The following is a 16,222-nucleotide window of genomic DNA, read 5'->3' as shown; positions in this document are numbered from 1 at the left end:
CTCTCCTGGGAAGAGTTAGCTGCTCCTGTCTCCGTGCTACCCTAGAACTTGGCACACGCCGTGCGTCTCGCACAGCCTTGTAATTATTTCTTTGATGCTTGTCCTCCCCTGTGAGAATGTGAGCCTCTGGAAAGTCTGCCACAAGACCTGGCTCTGAACTGGCGTTCCGTAAACATCTTAAGGTTTTGGTATTGATGTGGATTTTTAAATTGATTAATAATTGATTGATTATTGTTTAAGTACTTGCGGTGTGTCCAGCCAGTCATTTGGTTTTATTGCAGTTGCTCTGCTTATAATTCTGTTCACGTGAAGAAGAAAAATGAATATTCCATTAGTGGCCAAAAACTACTTCCAAATCACTTTCCATAAATAAGGGGTTTATTTCCAAGTGGAAACAGCTTTGTATTATAGGAATTTAGATCCTCTTATTTTGTGTTTTTAGGAGCTCCCAAGGTCTAGTCCCGTGTGCCTGGGGAAAGGAAGGCAGGGGAAAAAGGCAGAGGAATGGGGTACCCCCTGTTCCCAGGGTTGAGCCAGGGAGGAGGGGAGCCAGGGAGAGCAGTCAAGGGAAGGAAAAGTCTGGCATCCCTTGAATTACATAAAGCAAAGATTTTGTCTATAGAAGAGACTAAACTGCATGACCAAATGCAAAGGAAGAACTTAACTTGGATTATGGTGGGTTTTTTTTTTTAAGCTTTAAAGACATTCTTGGGGAAGTTGGCAGATTTGAAGATGGACTAGGATGTTAGTTGATATGATGGAATTATTGTTAATATCATGGTTGGTGGGGGGCTATCTTTATTCCTAGGAGATGCATACTAAAACATTTAGGGGCAAAGAACCATGATGTCTAAAACTTGCTTTCAAGTCGCGTGGTCAAAATATTATGCGTGCACACACACGCGTATATACCATCCATTCACAGAGACAGAAAAAGCAAACACAGCCCGCGTCCCCCCCACCCCTCAAAATGTAACTACTGAAAAGGCAGATGCTGATCGGTTGCTGGGGGACAGGGTAGTAGAGAGAATAAAGCACAGGTTTTAGCATCAGGCAGCTCTGGAATTAAATTTCAGCTCTGTTACTAACTAGCTGTTCCTAACCTCAGTGAAATGAGTTTTCCCATCTTGGGCGTGGGGATGGTAGTACCCATGTCCCAGGTTGTTGTAAGGATTTAGTGTGATATTATCTGTCCAGCTAAGTGCTGCACATAGGCCCTCGGTAAATACGTGTATTTCTCCAGTGGGGAAGCAAGAGCCAGCTGGTTGGTGGTCACCCACTGACACGGCCCCCCAGCCAGCCTGGCTGCCCAGGCCCTGACCATCATCGTGGCTCTCAGAACCCATACCCCTCAATGGCAGCCTTCCTGCCTGTGTGCGCTGGTGACTGACCTGTGTCCCCACAGCTCTTGGTGGGAAAGCCAACACCTCAACTGAGCAGGGGTTGCCTCATGGAAGAGAGGGCGAGGGGCTGGTGGCATGGCCAGGAGATGGCGCCGGAAGGAGCAGATGTGACTAGGACAGAGAGCACAAGAGGCCGTGGGGCAGGTTGGGGCACCAGACGGGAGGAAGCCGATGAGCATCGTGGTCTGTAGTCCAAAGTCATTTTCGTGCTCTGATTCGTCAGCCGTGTTTTCACAGTCCCCAGAGTCCCCATTGTTTCCAAATCCTGGTTCCCCTTTTTTCCATCGCCCCTCTTCCTGCCCTCTCAGCCATGTCTGTGCGTGAGAAGGCGGATGCTACTGTGGTGGTCCCCCACTCCAGCCCCTCTGGCTCCACTCCAGCTTTTGTGCCGGCTGCAGCCTGGCCACAGCCTACTCTGCCTTCAGTCCTGGTGGGGTGGCTGTCCAGAGTTGTTGGGACTCATTCACTGCCATTCCAAAAGCAGCGAGGCCCCTAATTGCTGGTGGGTCTGTCAGGCCTGGAGAGGGTGGCTGGCAGGCCTGTCTTTCCACGCGGACTCACTTTTTCAGGAGCCCAGGCTAGCCCAGAGACAGCTTTCCAATGGAAGGTTAACAAGGCCAGGGTTTGCTCCTCTGGGCACACATGTTCGATTTGGGAGGGGAACCTTGCCAATCAAAGAGAGAACTCAGATTCCGGAAATTCGTAACAAGTGGAAAACTCAGGAGAATTCTGATTAAGCCTTCTCAGATGCTATTCGTCTCGTCGCCGGGAGCTTGAGAAGGCCAGAGAGTTCAGCACTGCGGGGTGAATTTCCTGATGCGCCCTGGAAGGGCCGGGAAGTGTCAGCAGCCAGGAGAAAATCCGGGTTCGGACAGCAATGTAGCTGGCTAAGCTACAGCACCTGGTCTCCACTCGGCACACGTGAGGATGGTCAGCTCCCTCCCTGACCACCCACCTTCCAGAACTTTTGAGCAGTTTACCAACAGTTTGAGCACCTCTTGTATGCGAGGCATTGGATGGTCTCAGGGCAGTTGTGGGAGGGGCGTGAGGACGAATTGCTCATGTCACGCCCGCCAGGCACTGAGCGGAGACCCGGAGAACTGTGTTCCAACCCCAGGTACGGTGCTCGGCAGTACCCACAGGTTAGCCCACAATCCTTTCAGCCACCTGGGGGAGTTTCAGGTATTCTCTCCCCTTGCAGAGGGGAAGACGGGCCAGACAGAGCGAGGATGGAGACTTAGCCAGGGTGTACAGCTTAGAAGCAACAGTCAGGATTCCAAGCCGTGTCATTTGTGACTAGAGCTTGGGTTTGTACCCCAGCTCTGTGCTGAGAACACGGCATCTTTGTTCTGGTCGCCCCGGTATCTGCTTTTACCTCATTCCTGTTTCGTGAGCTTCTCTCACTGCCCTTGGCCTCCCCCAAACCTGCCCCACCCCAGTTCTACCAGGACGCCAGCCCACTGTACCCATACATCCCTCTATTTCTGGGGTCACACGTTGCTCTCCTCAACTGGTCTGTGAGGCATAGGGACATCAGAAAACATCAGCAAGCAATGAGATAGGCAGGCCCTTTGGCCCTCCAGAATATGGGACCCTCCCCAGGATTTCCGTCCCCGATCACAGACTCACCTGGTGGTCGGAGAACTTACCCAGTCTTCAGGGCTCTGCCGGAATGACCCCCCTCTCAGGCTCCCCTGCCCACCGCTGAGCCTTTTGGGCTGGAAGTACCTGCCATCCTCCACGTCAGGCCAGTGCTTCTCCCCCTGTGAGGCTCTGCTAAGTGCCCTCCAACCTGGACAGGGTCCCATCCTTTCCTCTTGTCCCCAGCACACAATTTGTACTCGTTCATTCCACTGCTCTTCCTGGGTATCTGCTCCAGGCCAGATCCCATGCTGGGTGCCGGGGGGAGCCCCTCGGTGAACCAGCTCCTACTTTGTCCACTGCCAGGAAGGAATGTCCTTCCTCCTCTGTTCCTCCTGACAAAAGCCCATCAATGTTTCAGGGCCCCCCTCAAGCCCCTCTTTCCCGAGGAGCCCTCCCTGACTCCTCCAAGCAGAGCTCTTCCCTCCCTGCTCTGGATCGGCCCCATCCCCATGCCTGACACACTGTCCCGAGACGGGGACGGTATCAGCTTCAGCTCTGTGACCTTGGCAGCCTCACGGGGCCTGGCACAGAGGACTTGTGCAGACAGAGTTTGGGGAATGACCGAGTGCTGAGTGAGTACGTGAAAGGTGGAGAATTGCAGGAAAAGGTGGGAGTAGCTCCGTGCGCGCCTTGAGCAGCCGCTCAGTTCGGCAGAGCAGGAGAAACTGAAAACGGGGGTGGCTGGTATTCTGAAGGGCCCGTGTTCCCTTTGAAACCCCCGTGCGCGGTGCCGTGCGTGAGCGACAGGCCTCCTGCGTCCCCCGAGTCTGTGCACGCTCCGCAGCGTGACAGCGGGGCCTCTTTGCCAGAGGACTGACCAGAGCCTAAAAACAGCATTTCTTTTAAGGTCTGTGCTGGAGCAGCTCCGAATCCAGCTCCCTGCCAGCGAGATATTGAGCCCAGCAGGACAAGAGCAGGAAATCTGATTCAGCGAGACCAGAGGAGGCATTTTCTCAGATTAGAATTCTCTGTGCCAAAGGTGGGGAGTTTATCACGGTAGGGAAGGGGAAATAAAACATAAAATATTGAAAATAAGTTATTTCCTACAAGCAAGATCCTCTGGGAGAATGGACTCGAATGGTGTCAGGGGCCATGCCGGGAGTCCCCACCCCATGGCTACAAGCGTGCTATGCCAGGAGCCGCCTGTCGTGTTGTCCCCCGTCCATCCCTAAGCACATCTGTGAACTAGGTAAATTATTAACCTGGCCATGCCGAGAAGGAAGGGATGACAGACTGAGCAGTGGCACCATAAGGACGGGTCAGGTGGACTGGGTTGGTTTTCATTATAACGTGGACCTACTCTGTGGGATTCAGGCCTCTCACCGGCAAATCACCTCACTTAATCTTCTCAACAACCCTGTAAGATTGATACAGTTATTATTATCTCCAGAAAGCCAGTCCCAGAGAGGTTAAGCGACTTGCCCAAGGTCACACAGTAAGTGGCAGAGCAAGAATTCCACACCAGGTCTGTCTGACGCCGGAGACCAGGCTCTCCCCTCACTCTGAGCCTCTCGTCAAACTCTCGCCGTCATTTCCGCCTGGTTTAGACTCCAGCAGTGTGGACAGGATGGCCGTGGGGGTCAAGGGCACTTTGTTCTGCCTCTGCTCATGGCTGCTGCCTGGATTTGGGACCTGGCTTTCTCCCCAGAATAAACCTACAGAGTCCCGGATTCCTTACCACCATGGAGTGAGGAGTGTACAAGGAACAGTGATGTTGCCCTTCTGAATGCCTGGGTACTGGGTGCTTGCCTTTTCTCACATTATCTTACCCAGACTGATGCAGTGGGATCTAGACCGCCCTCCTCTTCAGTAGGGTCAAGGGCCTCACCCTAAATCCCCTGGCTGGTACGATGGATTCAGACTCAGAGCCCCAGCTGCTTTTCCCTTTACCTCCAGGCCCCCTGATCTTGGGGCACCTTGGCAGCAAAGGCTGCGTGCCAGCCTCCTGCACACTGGATCTGGGATCGCCCTGACCGTGTCCCTCATTTGAGCTATTGCTTTGCCACGTTGGTTTTATCGTCAGTCTGCTTGGTTCCGCGTCTTCTGCAGTGTTGCGGTGCGTTTGTTTGTTGATACTGCAGAGAATTTTAAAATGTAATCAAAGTACGAAAACAGAACGTATAAAAGGGACTGCTCCCAAGGGATCGTTGATTCTATCCCACTTGAAATGCAAAGTGTGGTAGGGGATTATCATTGCCTGGGAGCCGTTGAAACTGAGTTTCTGAGGTGTTGCTCCCCATCAGCCATCCGGTTCCATGGTTACGGGTACATCCCGGCCCTCCCTGGGATGCCCCGGTCCCAAACTCCTTCTAGGTGGATCCCTGTTTGCACTCTCTTTCCGGAGAAGAGACAGCAAAATCTTTGCAGAGGGCCAGTAGGTGGGGTCTTGGCAAGATGGTGCCTTGAGGCCGGCTGGAATAAAGCAGTCAGGAAGCCCAGGAGACTGTCACTTCCCAGGCCTGCTAACCAAGGGGTTGTTCTTTCTACAGATGGGGGAAGCAGGGTGGGAGGGAAGCTTCTGCCCCAGGGCTATCTCCCAGACACCTTCAGTTGCCCAAGCCATGATGACCAGCTAAGAATTCTTCTTCCCCTGCTGCCCTTCTGTCTTTGGGAGTAAAAATCCTGAAGCCTTGGAGTTGTTTTTTTTTTTTTTTTTTTTGCCAGGCAGAACTCTGAGTTATTCTTTTATGTCCTCATTAATGCCTTCCTTCACTTATCCAACATATAGCGAGGAGTATCGGCTGCAAGCCCTGTCCAAGGCCCCAGGGTCACAGAGGAATAAGATATGGTCCTGCCTTCATGGCATTCTTTCCAAACCATATGGAGAGAGAAATGCTAATGGACGTAGTGTACTGGCTGGAGAGGGGCCCTAAGATGTTTGGCCGAACCAGGGCAGGCTTCTCAGAAGAGGTGACATTTCTGCTGCATCTTAAAAGATAAGTTGTATATTAGGTGGAGGAGGAGGGCATTCCAGGGAAGCAGAGTGACCTATGTAAGGATAGGAGAAGCTGACTCTTCAGAGAAGAGGGGGGCTAACACGGGGAAGCAAGAGGCCAGGAAGCAATTGGCAGGGCTGGGAGCCAAACCGCGGAGGTGGGCAGTGCCCAGGTCTCGGGGGAGCTTGAAATGCGTCTTGTGGGTGTCAGGGAACCAGTGAAGATTGTATTTGAGGGAGTGGCATCCGGGGACTTTCTAGGCCACATGGGAAGGGGTGGGAGGTGGGTGAAGCAGGGAGGCTGCCGACGAGGCCTTTAACTCACAGTCAAGAGCTAGTGGGAGTCTGACCTACGACCCCGCTTATGGGGGTGAAGAGAAGGGAAAGGTTTGAGAGAGATCCGGGAGACACAACCTGGTGGTCGGCTGGCTGCCCTCCGCGGGAGCTATTGAAGTTCACCTTAGAATGACCCAAGGCTAGACACAGGCTGAGCTTCTCTTCCGCCCGCCAACGTGCTCTCATGAGATTTGAGGCACAGCCCATGAGAGCGGGAGTATCTGTTCGGGGTGGACATCCCCCTCCGTAGCCCAGTGTGAAATAGGGTACAGTGACCTCCACCCTCTCTGTCCCGCTTTTGCCCCAAGGCTGTCTACCAGCCGCCTTTCTTTTTCCACTCTCTCTGGGTCCCGTTACCCATACCTTATTCACCCTCTCCCCCTTCCCGGGGTGTGGAGTGTTACGGCTCCTGCTCTCTGGGTTGCCAGCTTTCCGGTGTCCCAGGTCATCTCTGCCAAGGATGATGGACGGTATTATGCTAAACTTTACGGGCAGCCCCTTAAAATGCAAGCCTCTGCCCGTGATGGATGGAGAACATCCGGTTGTTTAGCCGACCACTTAAGGTTTGTTGCAAACCTGCAAGAACCACGCACAGGCATCTTGTTAGGCCCGTTGCGACAGGGACCCCATAAATAAATAGCAGAGCGTGCCTTGGTGCGTCAGGGCTGGAGTATGGAAATAGAGGCACCGTATAAATAATACATATTTACAAAATAAATACATCAGTATGTTAGTATATGCAGCCATAACCAAATCACCCAGCGTAACAACCCGAAAAGCTCCGAGGGTCGGCCACGTGATTGACTTCCATCCATCAGTGTGTATCAGTGGAAGGGAGGGGGTCCTCCTGCCCGCCGACCTCGAGGCCTTTGTATTGAGGCAAGTGGTGAGGATGCAGGTGGGCATCCTGGCACGCAGCTTTCCTGCCAGGGTCTGAAAACCTGCCGCGGCCGTGTGTTCCTACAGATGTCTTAAGGTCTGCCACCAAACAGAAGGCTGATTAGCACCAAGTTGCAGGATGTAATGGGTTGTGCCTACAGGAAGATGGCCGGCTGGGGTGGGGGGTGGGGGTGGAGAGGGGAGCGGGTTTTCAAATTCCGCAGATTCGCTTCAGCTTACGAAGAGAACCCGTGGGTCGACGTTCCGGGTGACGCGTAGCCGAGGCCTGTAACCTTCAGCCTTTCGCCCTGAAGGTAGGGCTGGGCTTTTCAGAAGGTCGGCTCCCCATCTCTGCTGCCCCTTTCCGAGCCGTGAACCCCACTGGGCATCTGGCTCCAGCATCTGGAGCTCCGAAGAAGCGGCTGACAGAATGGCCACTGGAGCGAGCGCCCCTCCCCTCGCTCGTAATGGCACAATGCTGGATTTCAGTATTTTAAATGAAAAGTATATGCAGTTAGCTGTGCGCTGACAATGTCCTTGAGGATTTGACAGTGAGATTTTCCAGTAGTTGGTCTTCGTTAGGATCCTGGCGGTGTTTAATAAGGCAGTCGAACTGCTGGCACCTTGGGTTCCTGTTTGTTCTCCGAGGGCTCTGGGGCTGCTGCGGTAAGCACATCGACCAGAGCTGATCATTACAAGGGCGTACGCCACCATGAATAAAAATGTCACACGTTTTCCCATCTCACAGCGGTACAAAATGTCAGTCCTGTCAAACACACATTGCAGGGAGCTGTGTGCAGTCCGTACAAATTGGAGAGCTGCATATTCCCCCGGCCTTCTGATATTCTCCATTTGAAGCTGAAGAAAAACAGTTGTTAACCTATTAGCTAGGATTTTAAACTCTGCTGAGGCGGTGGAGGGGTAGACTTTGACACAGATAGAAATGTATTCCAGGGTCCAGGAATTTTAAAACCAGGTCCTCCATCCATTTGTTCCGAGGGAGGGGAAAAAAAAAAAAAAAAAAAAAAAACCCTCTGTCTCCTGAACCTGACTGTCTTTCTTTAACAGACACACTGGGGAAACTTGGGGATGTTTCACATCTGGACATCGTATTGCTTCTCACTTTTGCATTCCTCTCAAAAAGTCTCCTGCTTTTCGACATGGCCCTGGGGCTCAACCTGTTGGACCGGGATACCTCTAGGTTGGGAGTTTTTCCTGATCAAAAGCATGCCGGAGATGCCGCCGGCCTTCTGGGCATAGCGGCTGGGGCCCGGGGACAATGACTAGTTGGTCTGGGTGAGTCAAATGCTGGGCGATGGCCTCCCTGATCATTTGGTCCCGGTTCCACAGTCTTGGGCAAGCAAGTACTTTGCACTTAACCACGCTCCGGCCTTGCGCCCAGAGCCGGTGGTCCAGGTGTGAACTGGATGCGGTGCCACCTTTGAGGGGCCCAGTGTCATCAGGAGAGGGACAGAAGAAAGAAGCCCGGCCCTGCGGAGCCAGGAAGAGACAGGTGGCTTCCAGGGAAGGGGCAGAGGCCTGAGGGATGAGAAGGATCCATCGGGTAGGCAAGAGCAAGAGGGGCACACGAGATGAGCATTTGACCGTGAAGACGGGTAGCACAGGACGGACAGGGCGGGGTCTGTTTGGGGCTAGACAGAAGGGGCTGCTTGTTGTGGGGTGAGTCATGGGGCTGGTGGGGGCAGGGCTGGCCTTGGACAGCCTGCTAAGGACAGTCTGTGGGGCTGGGCCCAGCTCCCTTAGGCGGCGAGCGGACCAGGGAGAGCGGTGGAGAGGCTTTCGTGACATCAGGCTCTCTGTCCAGAGGATGCCGTGCAGTTCTAGCTGTACAACTGCAAAATCAGGAGAAGATTTTTATTTTAATTTGCTAGTGGCGTACTGCTTGGGGTGGACATCATTCCGGAGATGATAAATTAGCCTCGGTTTTGCTGAGCTGGCCCTGGCCCTTAAATGCACTGAGCAAACCCTCACCGAGTCAGGACACAGGCCCGGTGAAATGCAGGTGGCTGCAGAGGTGAACGCTTCTGTGTGGTCAGAACAGACGTTAGCAGGGCAAAAAGCTCAAAGGATAGTGTGGGAGATCTCCCCAGGGAGAGGAGAGCACCCTCGGCCTTGAGGGGATACGTTTCTGCATCTTCCTTCTGCTAGTGGGATATCGGGTCTGATGGAAGGAATGTGGGCCTCTTCGGAGTCAGACATACCTGCCTGGGCTTGGATCCTGGCTCTGCCACCTGTTAGCTGTGAGGTCTGGCCTGGGCAAGTCACTGAGCCATGCGGCCTCAGTTTCTTCATCTACCAAATGGGGATTTTTCCCCATTTTTCCCTTCTCTGCAGGGTTGTTGATGTCATTAGAGGCCTTACGTGTAACGCTCCTAGCACAGGCCCCGGTATGTAGCAAGGGCCAAGAAAACAGTAGCCCATGTTGATATCGCGGGAGTTTTGTCTCCCGACATCTGGAAGCCCCTCCCCATGACCCCCCACCTCCTGGGAATGTCACCCAGGCACCCTTGATGGCATCCCCGATGGCTACCCTGGTGTAGGTAGCAGCGAAGCACCCGCCTCCTGCTTCTGTCTGGGCAGAGAATGGTACGCGTCAGCAAAGCTCCCTGCCCAGCCACCAGCCGCATCTGGGGCCCGACCTCCGGCCACCAATGGGATGCCACCTATTCAGACCGAGCAGCTGCACCTGACTAAAAACAAAAGGCACCCCTCCCCCACCCCACTGCCGGCCCTCCTCTCTACCCCCGCCTCTGTCCCCCAAGCGGCTGGGGTCACCCGGCCCCCTCGCAGCCTTCCTCACAGCTGCCTCGCCGCTTTTGTTCAGCATGTGAACTTCCCCATCAGCCAAGCTCCTTGCACGGGAGGTAATCAGGGATCTTGACAAGGCTTCAAACCACAAATGCCACTACAAATTAACCAGCACCACTACAAAATACTACTCCTGTCAACATCAGGGAGGAACGCACCGCTCTTCGGGACCGGGCTGAGAGGTCTTTCAGCTCCACACTCACTGCGGAGAAAGTGCCCGGGACCAACCTGAGAGAATGGCCTCGCAAGGTGACCTGTTGAGGGGACTGTAACCTAAGCATCCCCTTTCCGGAGATGATGGCTTACAGACCTAGTGGCAGGTGCCACGGCTTCTCTCAGAGGACCACCTTTGGTCCTGAGTGTCCTCTCACAGATGATGCCTCGGGACGGCAAGTCACGGCATGTCGAGACCCTCCTCTGCCCGGCAGCCGGCCTCACTGACTTCCTAACTATGTTGTGTGAGTTTCAGCAAGAGGCTTCAGTTTCTACGTCTATAGAACAGGGATCATGATGGAGCCTCTGTCCAGAGTTTTAGGACTGACTGGGATATTTGGAGTAACACTGGCCCATCCAGGGTGCTCCAAGATAAGAGCCCCCCACGAACCTCCCTTTCCCATGTACAAGCACCTCCTTGCCACCCGCTGTGGGCAGGTTGGAAACTTCATCCTCGGCCGTGATGTAGAAAGTCCACCCTGTGCCGCATCTTGTAAGGAGCGTCCCTCCAAGATTACAGCCTGGAGCATGGAGGTAACTCTGCAGGTGCTCAGGGCTAGAAGGTTCCGGAATCCTGTCTAGGGGCCCAGGGCCCTGCCCAGCGCTGTCGGCACAGAGCGAGTACCCCGGGACACCAGCGCCCAGCCCCTCCAGCTGTCCTTGCTGAAACGCTGAAGCAGAGGCAGGCATTTGATCCTCCCACAGGCAGGACCAGCTCTCAAGGGTGGACGAGAGGACTGCAGGTAATGACAGGAGTTAGGAAACAGGTAGGAGCTGTGCCCAAAAGAGCTGGTTGGGCATTTCAAAGGCGACGCTCTCCACAAAATATAGCGCCAGTACAGTCCTTTTTGGAGGCATATCAAAAGGAACCTTCTTTTATTTCCATATCTTGCATAATAGCAGCTTTCCAGTCCCGAGGAGTAGAGGAGGCCTACTCTCAGCCCAGAGGCCCTTTGTAAAGCCACAGAACGCTTTGCCTTCCTCTCCCAACCAGGGCCGTCTCATGCACAGGTCAGAGAATTGATGTGGCTACTAGCCAGGAAAATTAACCAGGTGAACTCTTTCCTCCTTAAACAGTGACAGAGTTTAATTGTGAATTTCCTCTTTCTCCCTCTCCATTCCTGGCAACATATCTGGTTGGGGCACATCCCTAGGATAGAGAAATCCCAGGCATCTATCCAGCCTCCCCTTTGGGGACGCTGGGGCAGCTTCCTTATGGGCTACACAGAGTCTGACGGGGAAGAGGCAGCTCAGAGCACCATTCGGACATAGGACCCGAGACCTCCAGCTGCCATCAGGCACATCCACTATCTCCAGCCCTCAGAAGGGGGAAGTGCGAGGGCCCTGGCTGCCTCCACACCCCAAGCTTTGTATGCACAGCTTTCTGCTTTCAACAAAGCTCGTGGATCCCGTGGGCCTCCTGCATCTCTGTTCTTATGCCTCCCTTGCCATGCCACCAGTCTCTGATTGGGGTCTGGCCTATCTCCCCACTGACTTTGACATTTCACCTTCTGTGTGGCCTTAGGTAGCACCTGTCCCTCCACTCCCTCCTGCCCCTACATTCCCAACAGCCTAATGGCGATGCTGATTGTGACCTCGAAGCATGTTGAAGGGATAGTCTAAGATGTGTTCCCCTTGGGGACTGAGTAAATCCATGCTTTGCTTCCTAAACAGCCAGCCCCTCCCACTTAGATCACAGGACCCCGCCCCGACCCACAATTGACTTCAGATGAGCTCTTTGACCCTCTTTCGGAGGCCTGTCATCCACTGCCCTATGTGGCCCTGGGCAAGTCTTTGCCTCCCCTCATCTGTGAAATGGGGTAACGACCCTCGTTTCCATCCAGAGGATTCCCCCGGCAAGCAAGCAAGCAAGCTGGTTAGACGCCATACCACACAGGCAGGCAGTGCTCTGGCTGTGCCTACTGTGCAGGCTGACCCCCCCACCCCGACCCCCACCAAGCACGCACTGCACCCTCTGCTCCAGGGCCGTGCCTCCAGTCAAGCATTTGCCACCCGGAGCCCTGTGCAGGGCACCCGCTCATCCATGCCGCCCAGGTAATTAAGTTGATATTCCAACACGGCTTCCCCTCCTGACCTTTTGGAAACAATGTGTTTTGCTGCATCAACAAATTAACTGCAAATCAGATGCTGTCCTCATAAATGTGGGCTTCGTAGCCAATGAACATACTCACCTGGCTCACACGGCTGACAGATACAAACGCCAAGGGCCGGGCAGAGGCCAAAGCGTTCCTCTCTTCTCTGGGACTTCCGTGTCAATCACACTTTCGGGCTTACTCTCTCACGTTTACATCGCGCAGTAGTCAGGTGGCCGGGAGCAGTGAGTTCACAACATGGAGGCCTGGGCAGGGCCCTGTGGCTGGCGGTGGGCAGAGAGGGGGAATGCCTGTCCTTAGAAGCCCACCCATCCTCCTCCTCCCATCCAACTTCTACACCAAGGCTTTGATATGTCCCCCCAACCCCTTACCTAAATCCTTCCCGACTGCTCCCAAGAGAAAAGCCACACTCCTTAGCCTGATATTCAAGGACCTATATTATGTGACCCCCACCGGCCCATCCAGGGTCCTGGCCTGACCTGTCTTCACATTTATCCTTGCTCTAGCCATGTTGGGCCACCGTAGTTCCCCTGTACCGTGCACTCGAACTCTCTACCACCCCTATCCAGTAGAGAAGCTCCCCCTGTGGACCTCCACAACCTCCACATCCCTCTATCCCCCCTGCATCATCACCCATTATATCAGAGTGGGAGGCCTCGGAGGACAGGACTGTGTCGTCTTCACTGATGTGCACTGTTTGTTAAATGAATGAACAAATGAATTTCATACCTCCTTTGGAAGGCACTGGAAAGACGTGCTCAAGGAAGGAAGGGGAAGATGTGAGTCACTCTCTCATGCACGTTTTCTCCTAGGCACAGATCTCTAACAACAGATTCTGTCTGCAGACGGATTAGAAAAATCACATCAGAAGGGATTCCAGAGGACTCTGGAAATTTGGGTTGACAAGGGTAGTGCAATGCACTAAGAATACCTGCTTGTTTAGTTCCTGCTACTAGCTGTGTGACCTCATACTAGTCCCTTAACCTCTCCGGGCCTCCTGTTTCCTGCCACTATAGCAGAGAAATGATCCTCCTTTAACTTGCCTCACTGAGGGATAGGAGTCTCAGAGGAAAGAGGAGAAGCAGAAATGCTTTGAAAGGAAAACACATCGTATAAATAAGAGAGATTATTATTAAAATCCAGTCACTTTCAACAGTGCCTTGCTGACAATACAGTCCCTTGGAAAACCAAGGTCTTCACATCCACGGGACCTTTCTGGGAAGACTTGTCAGTCCAACAGGGGAAGAGGGGATTGGCTGGTCCTGTTCATCATCAGGCGCTGGGCCAAAGCCCCCAAGGCCACAACTGAACTCCTGTTGTAGTATCCTTACACCAGTGCATGTGACTCAGGAGTTATTTCCATTTTGCGGAAGAGTGAACTGGGACTTGGGTTAAATAACTCACCCAAGTGGCAGAACCAGTATTGAACTCAACTGGAAAACGGCAGAGCTGACACATGAACCCACGTCTTTCTAGCTCGACGTATATCTCTTGGTTTTAGCCCAAATACTCTTTATAAACTCGGAAAGGTGTTTTTCTACTATAGGTCAAATGCCACCAGACCATACATTTCTTAAGGACAGGAACTGTGTCTTACTCTCCTGAGTCTCTGGGCCCTGGCCCCAAGCAGTTGTTCTGCAAACATACGTAGGAGGAATGCTTCCGCTCTGTGAGCATGAATCTGCTTCCCTGATTGGACACAACCTTCAGGAAAACAGGTGTATGTGTTGATTATCAAAACCTCCAGCCCCACCATCCCTCCTACCCTAGCCCAGCTCAGGAAGTGCCAGATGAAATGCTGAATGGAACTCTTCTTAGCAAAAGATTGCCAAAGGCCCAGCCTTTTGAACTCACTTAAGAAACAGCAGTCAGTGTAGCCGCATTTTGACCCAGCCAGGGAATTGAGGGCCGCATACAACGTGATTTCTGTGCACAGGTGCCCGGACCTGGCTTTCTCAGTGCTCTGCTCCTTCTGATTTAAGGCTCTTCTGGTTTTGTCTCCACCTACTCCAGCAGTGGGAAGCACATTGGTTCCAGAGTTGAGGCCTGAGACCCACTCCCAGGACTCCCCAGTACCAGTTGGGGCCATGAGCGGGTTACTTTGCCTCGCTGCAGTCTGTTTCCTTGTTCACAGATAGATATGCTCCTCATACTAGGGCCATGTGAAGAGAAGAACAGGCCGGTACCGGCCCTGGACTGGGGACTGCGGTGCAGAGAAGAATGTGAGCGGGTCTCTGCCCTTGGGGAGTAGGGGACAGGGCTCCTGGCCAGCTCTGCAGCCTCCCTGGGCCCCCGCTCACACTGCCAGAGCCCCCGTTTTCTTTTTTTTCTTTTTAATGTTTATTTCCTTATCAGAGCGTGGCCAAAAGAGAGGGAGAGAGAGAACCCCAAGCAGGCTGCGCACCCTCAACGCAGAGCCCAGCACAGGGCCCGATCCTGCGAACTAGGAGATCATGAGCCAAAACCAAGAGTCAGATGTTTAACCAACTGAGCCACCCAGGCCACCCTGCCACCATGTTCAGTTAGTCCCCGAATCAGCTTCCGCGCACTGGGGCCACGTTCTGCAAAGTGGTGTGTTGAGTTTATCCTTCCCCGACTTCTTTCTTCACTCCCTCTTCCCACCCAAATCACCACCACTCACCCTTGTGGCCTCTTCTGATTGTCCCCAGGGCACTCAGCTCTCCCCAGCCTGTGTCCCCAGCTGCCATCCCACGCCAGCAGACTTGGGAAGTTCTCGGAGTGGTGTGTCCGCTGGTGCGTGGCCCTGTGGGAAGTGCCATATACCCCAGCAGTGGGGCCCTAACATAGGTACCACATCACCCTTTCATAGTGACTTTATTTTTTTTTAAATTTTTTTTTTTCTTTTCAACGTTTTTTATTTATTTTTGGGACAGAGAGAGACAGAGCATGAACGGGGGAGGGGCAGAGAGAGAGGGAGACACAGAATCGGAAACAGGCTCCAGGCTCCGGGCCATCAGCCCGGAGCCCGACGCGGGGCTCGAACTCACGGACCGCGAGATCGTGACCTGGCTGAAGTCGGACGCTCAACCGACTGCGCCACCCAGGCGCCCCTCATAGTGACTTTAAATCCCCCTGACTTACTCTGCTGGCTTCTGGGTCGGGTGTGATCGAGAGTCTACGTTCTCCCCCACCATGTATAAATTCAGTTGCAAAAGGACCAGCACTTCCTGGTGACAGTCAAAGGGAAAGAAGTTAAATACGAAATCTGGAGAGCGAACATTTGTCAAATCTCTGCACGTGCCAGGAACTTTAAGCCAAGGATATTTTGCTGAGCGCCTATTATGTACCAGCACTCTACTAGATCCCAGGATAAACAGAGAAATGACACCCTGTGTGCTGTGAATACACTGGTAGCAGGGAAGTGCAGGGAGGGACTCCCGGGGGCGGTGACACCTGAGCCAGGCATCAGAGGACAAATACGAGGCACCCAGGGCGAGACTCAAGGAAATGAAAAGGTGTTTCAGGCAAGGGGACCAGTATTGAAGCACTCAGGGAGAACAGGAGGGTAAGCCGAGTGGGATGGGGTAGAGGGGCTGGGGAGGGATGGGGCGGGGGGGGGGCAAGGGGGGGAAACACCAGGGAAGAGACAGCAGAGGTCTGTGGGTGGCGCCCAGTGCCTGGAGGGCTTTGAATGCTGCAGGTAGTGTTTTCTGGGGAAGATTAACAGCTGTTATAGGGAAAGTGAGTCTGTGTTCAAATAAATTGGGAGAAATAGGAGATACAAGAAAAAAAGTTAATAGGGATTTGCCTGTTTAAGGTGGGTTTTTTTACTGCAAGCCTTGGCAGCCTTTGCTGTGCTAACTGGCATTGTGAATCTCCAAAAGGAGCAAGGCGGGTAGGCAGCATTT

The 16,222-nt window shown here is 53.4% G+C and overlaps 1 protein-coding gene across 5 annotated transcripts in view; it reads left to right on the top strand.

The window, feature by feature from the left end:
* Nucleotides 1-16,222, top strand: part of DENND1A (DENN domain containing 1A) — a 508,975-nt gene that overhangs the window by 462,046 nt on the left and 30,707 nt on the right. Inside the window, exon 23 of one of the 5 annotated variants that reach the window (XM_042912622.1) lies at nucleotides 3,895-4,062. The exons of the other annotated variants lie outside the window; for them this stretch is intronic. Coding sequence (XP_042768556.1) covers nucleotides 3,895-4,047 — 153 coding nt within the window. The 3' untranslated portion in view covers nucleotides 4,048-4,062. Of the gene's footprint in view, nucleotides 1-3,894; nucleotides 4,063-16,222 lie in introns of those variants that run through there. 5 annotated transcript variants of the gene reach the window in all.

Source organism: Panthera leo, chromosome D4, assembly GCF_018350215.1.
Source record: "Panthera leo isolate Ple1 chromosome D4, P.leo_Ple1_pat1.1, whole genome shotgun sequence".
Taxonomy (NCBI): Eukaryota; Metazoa; Chordata; class Mammalia; order Carnivora; family Felidae; genus Panthera; species Panthera leo.
This window is presented reverse-complemented; position numbering and strand designations above follow the sequence as displayed.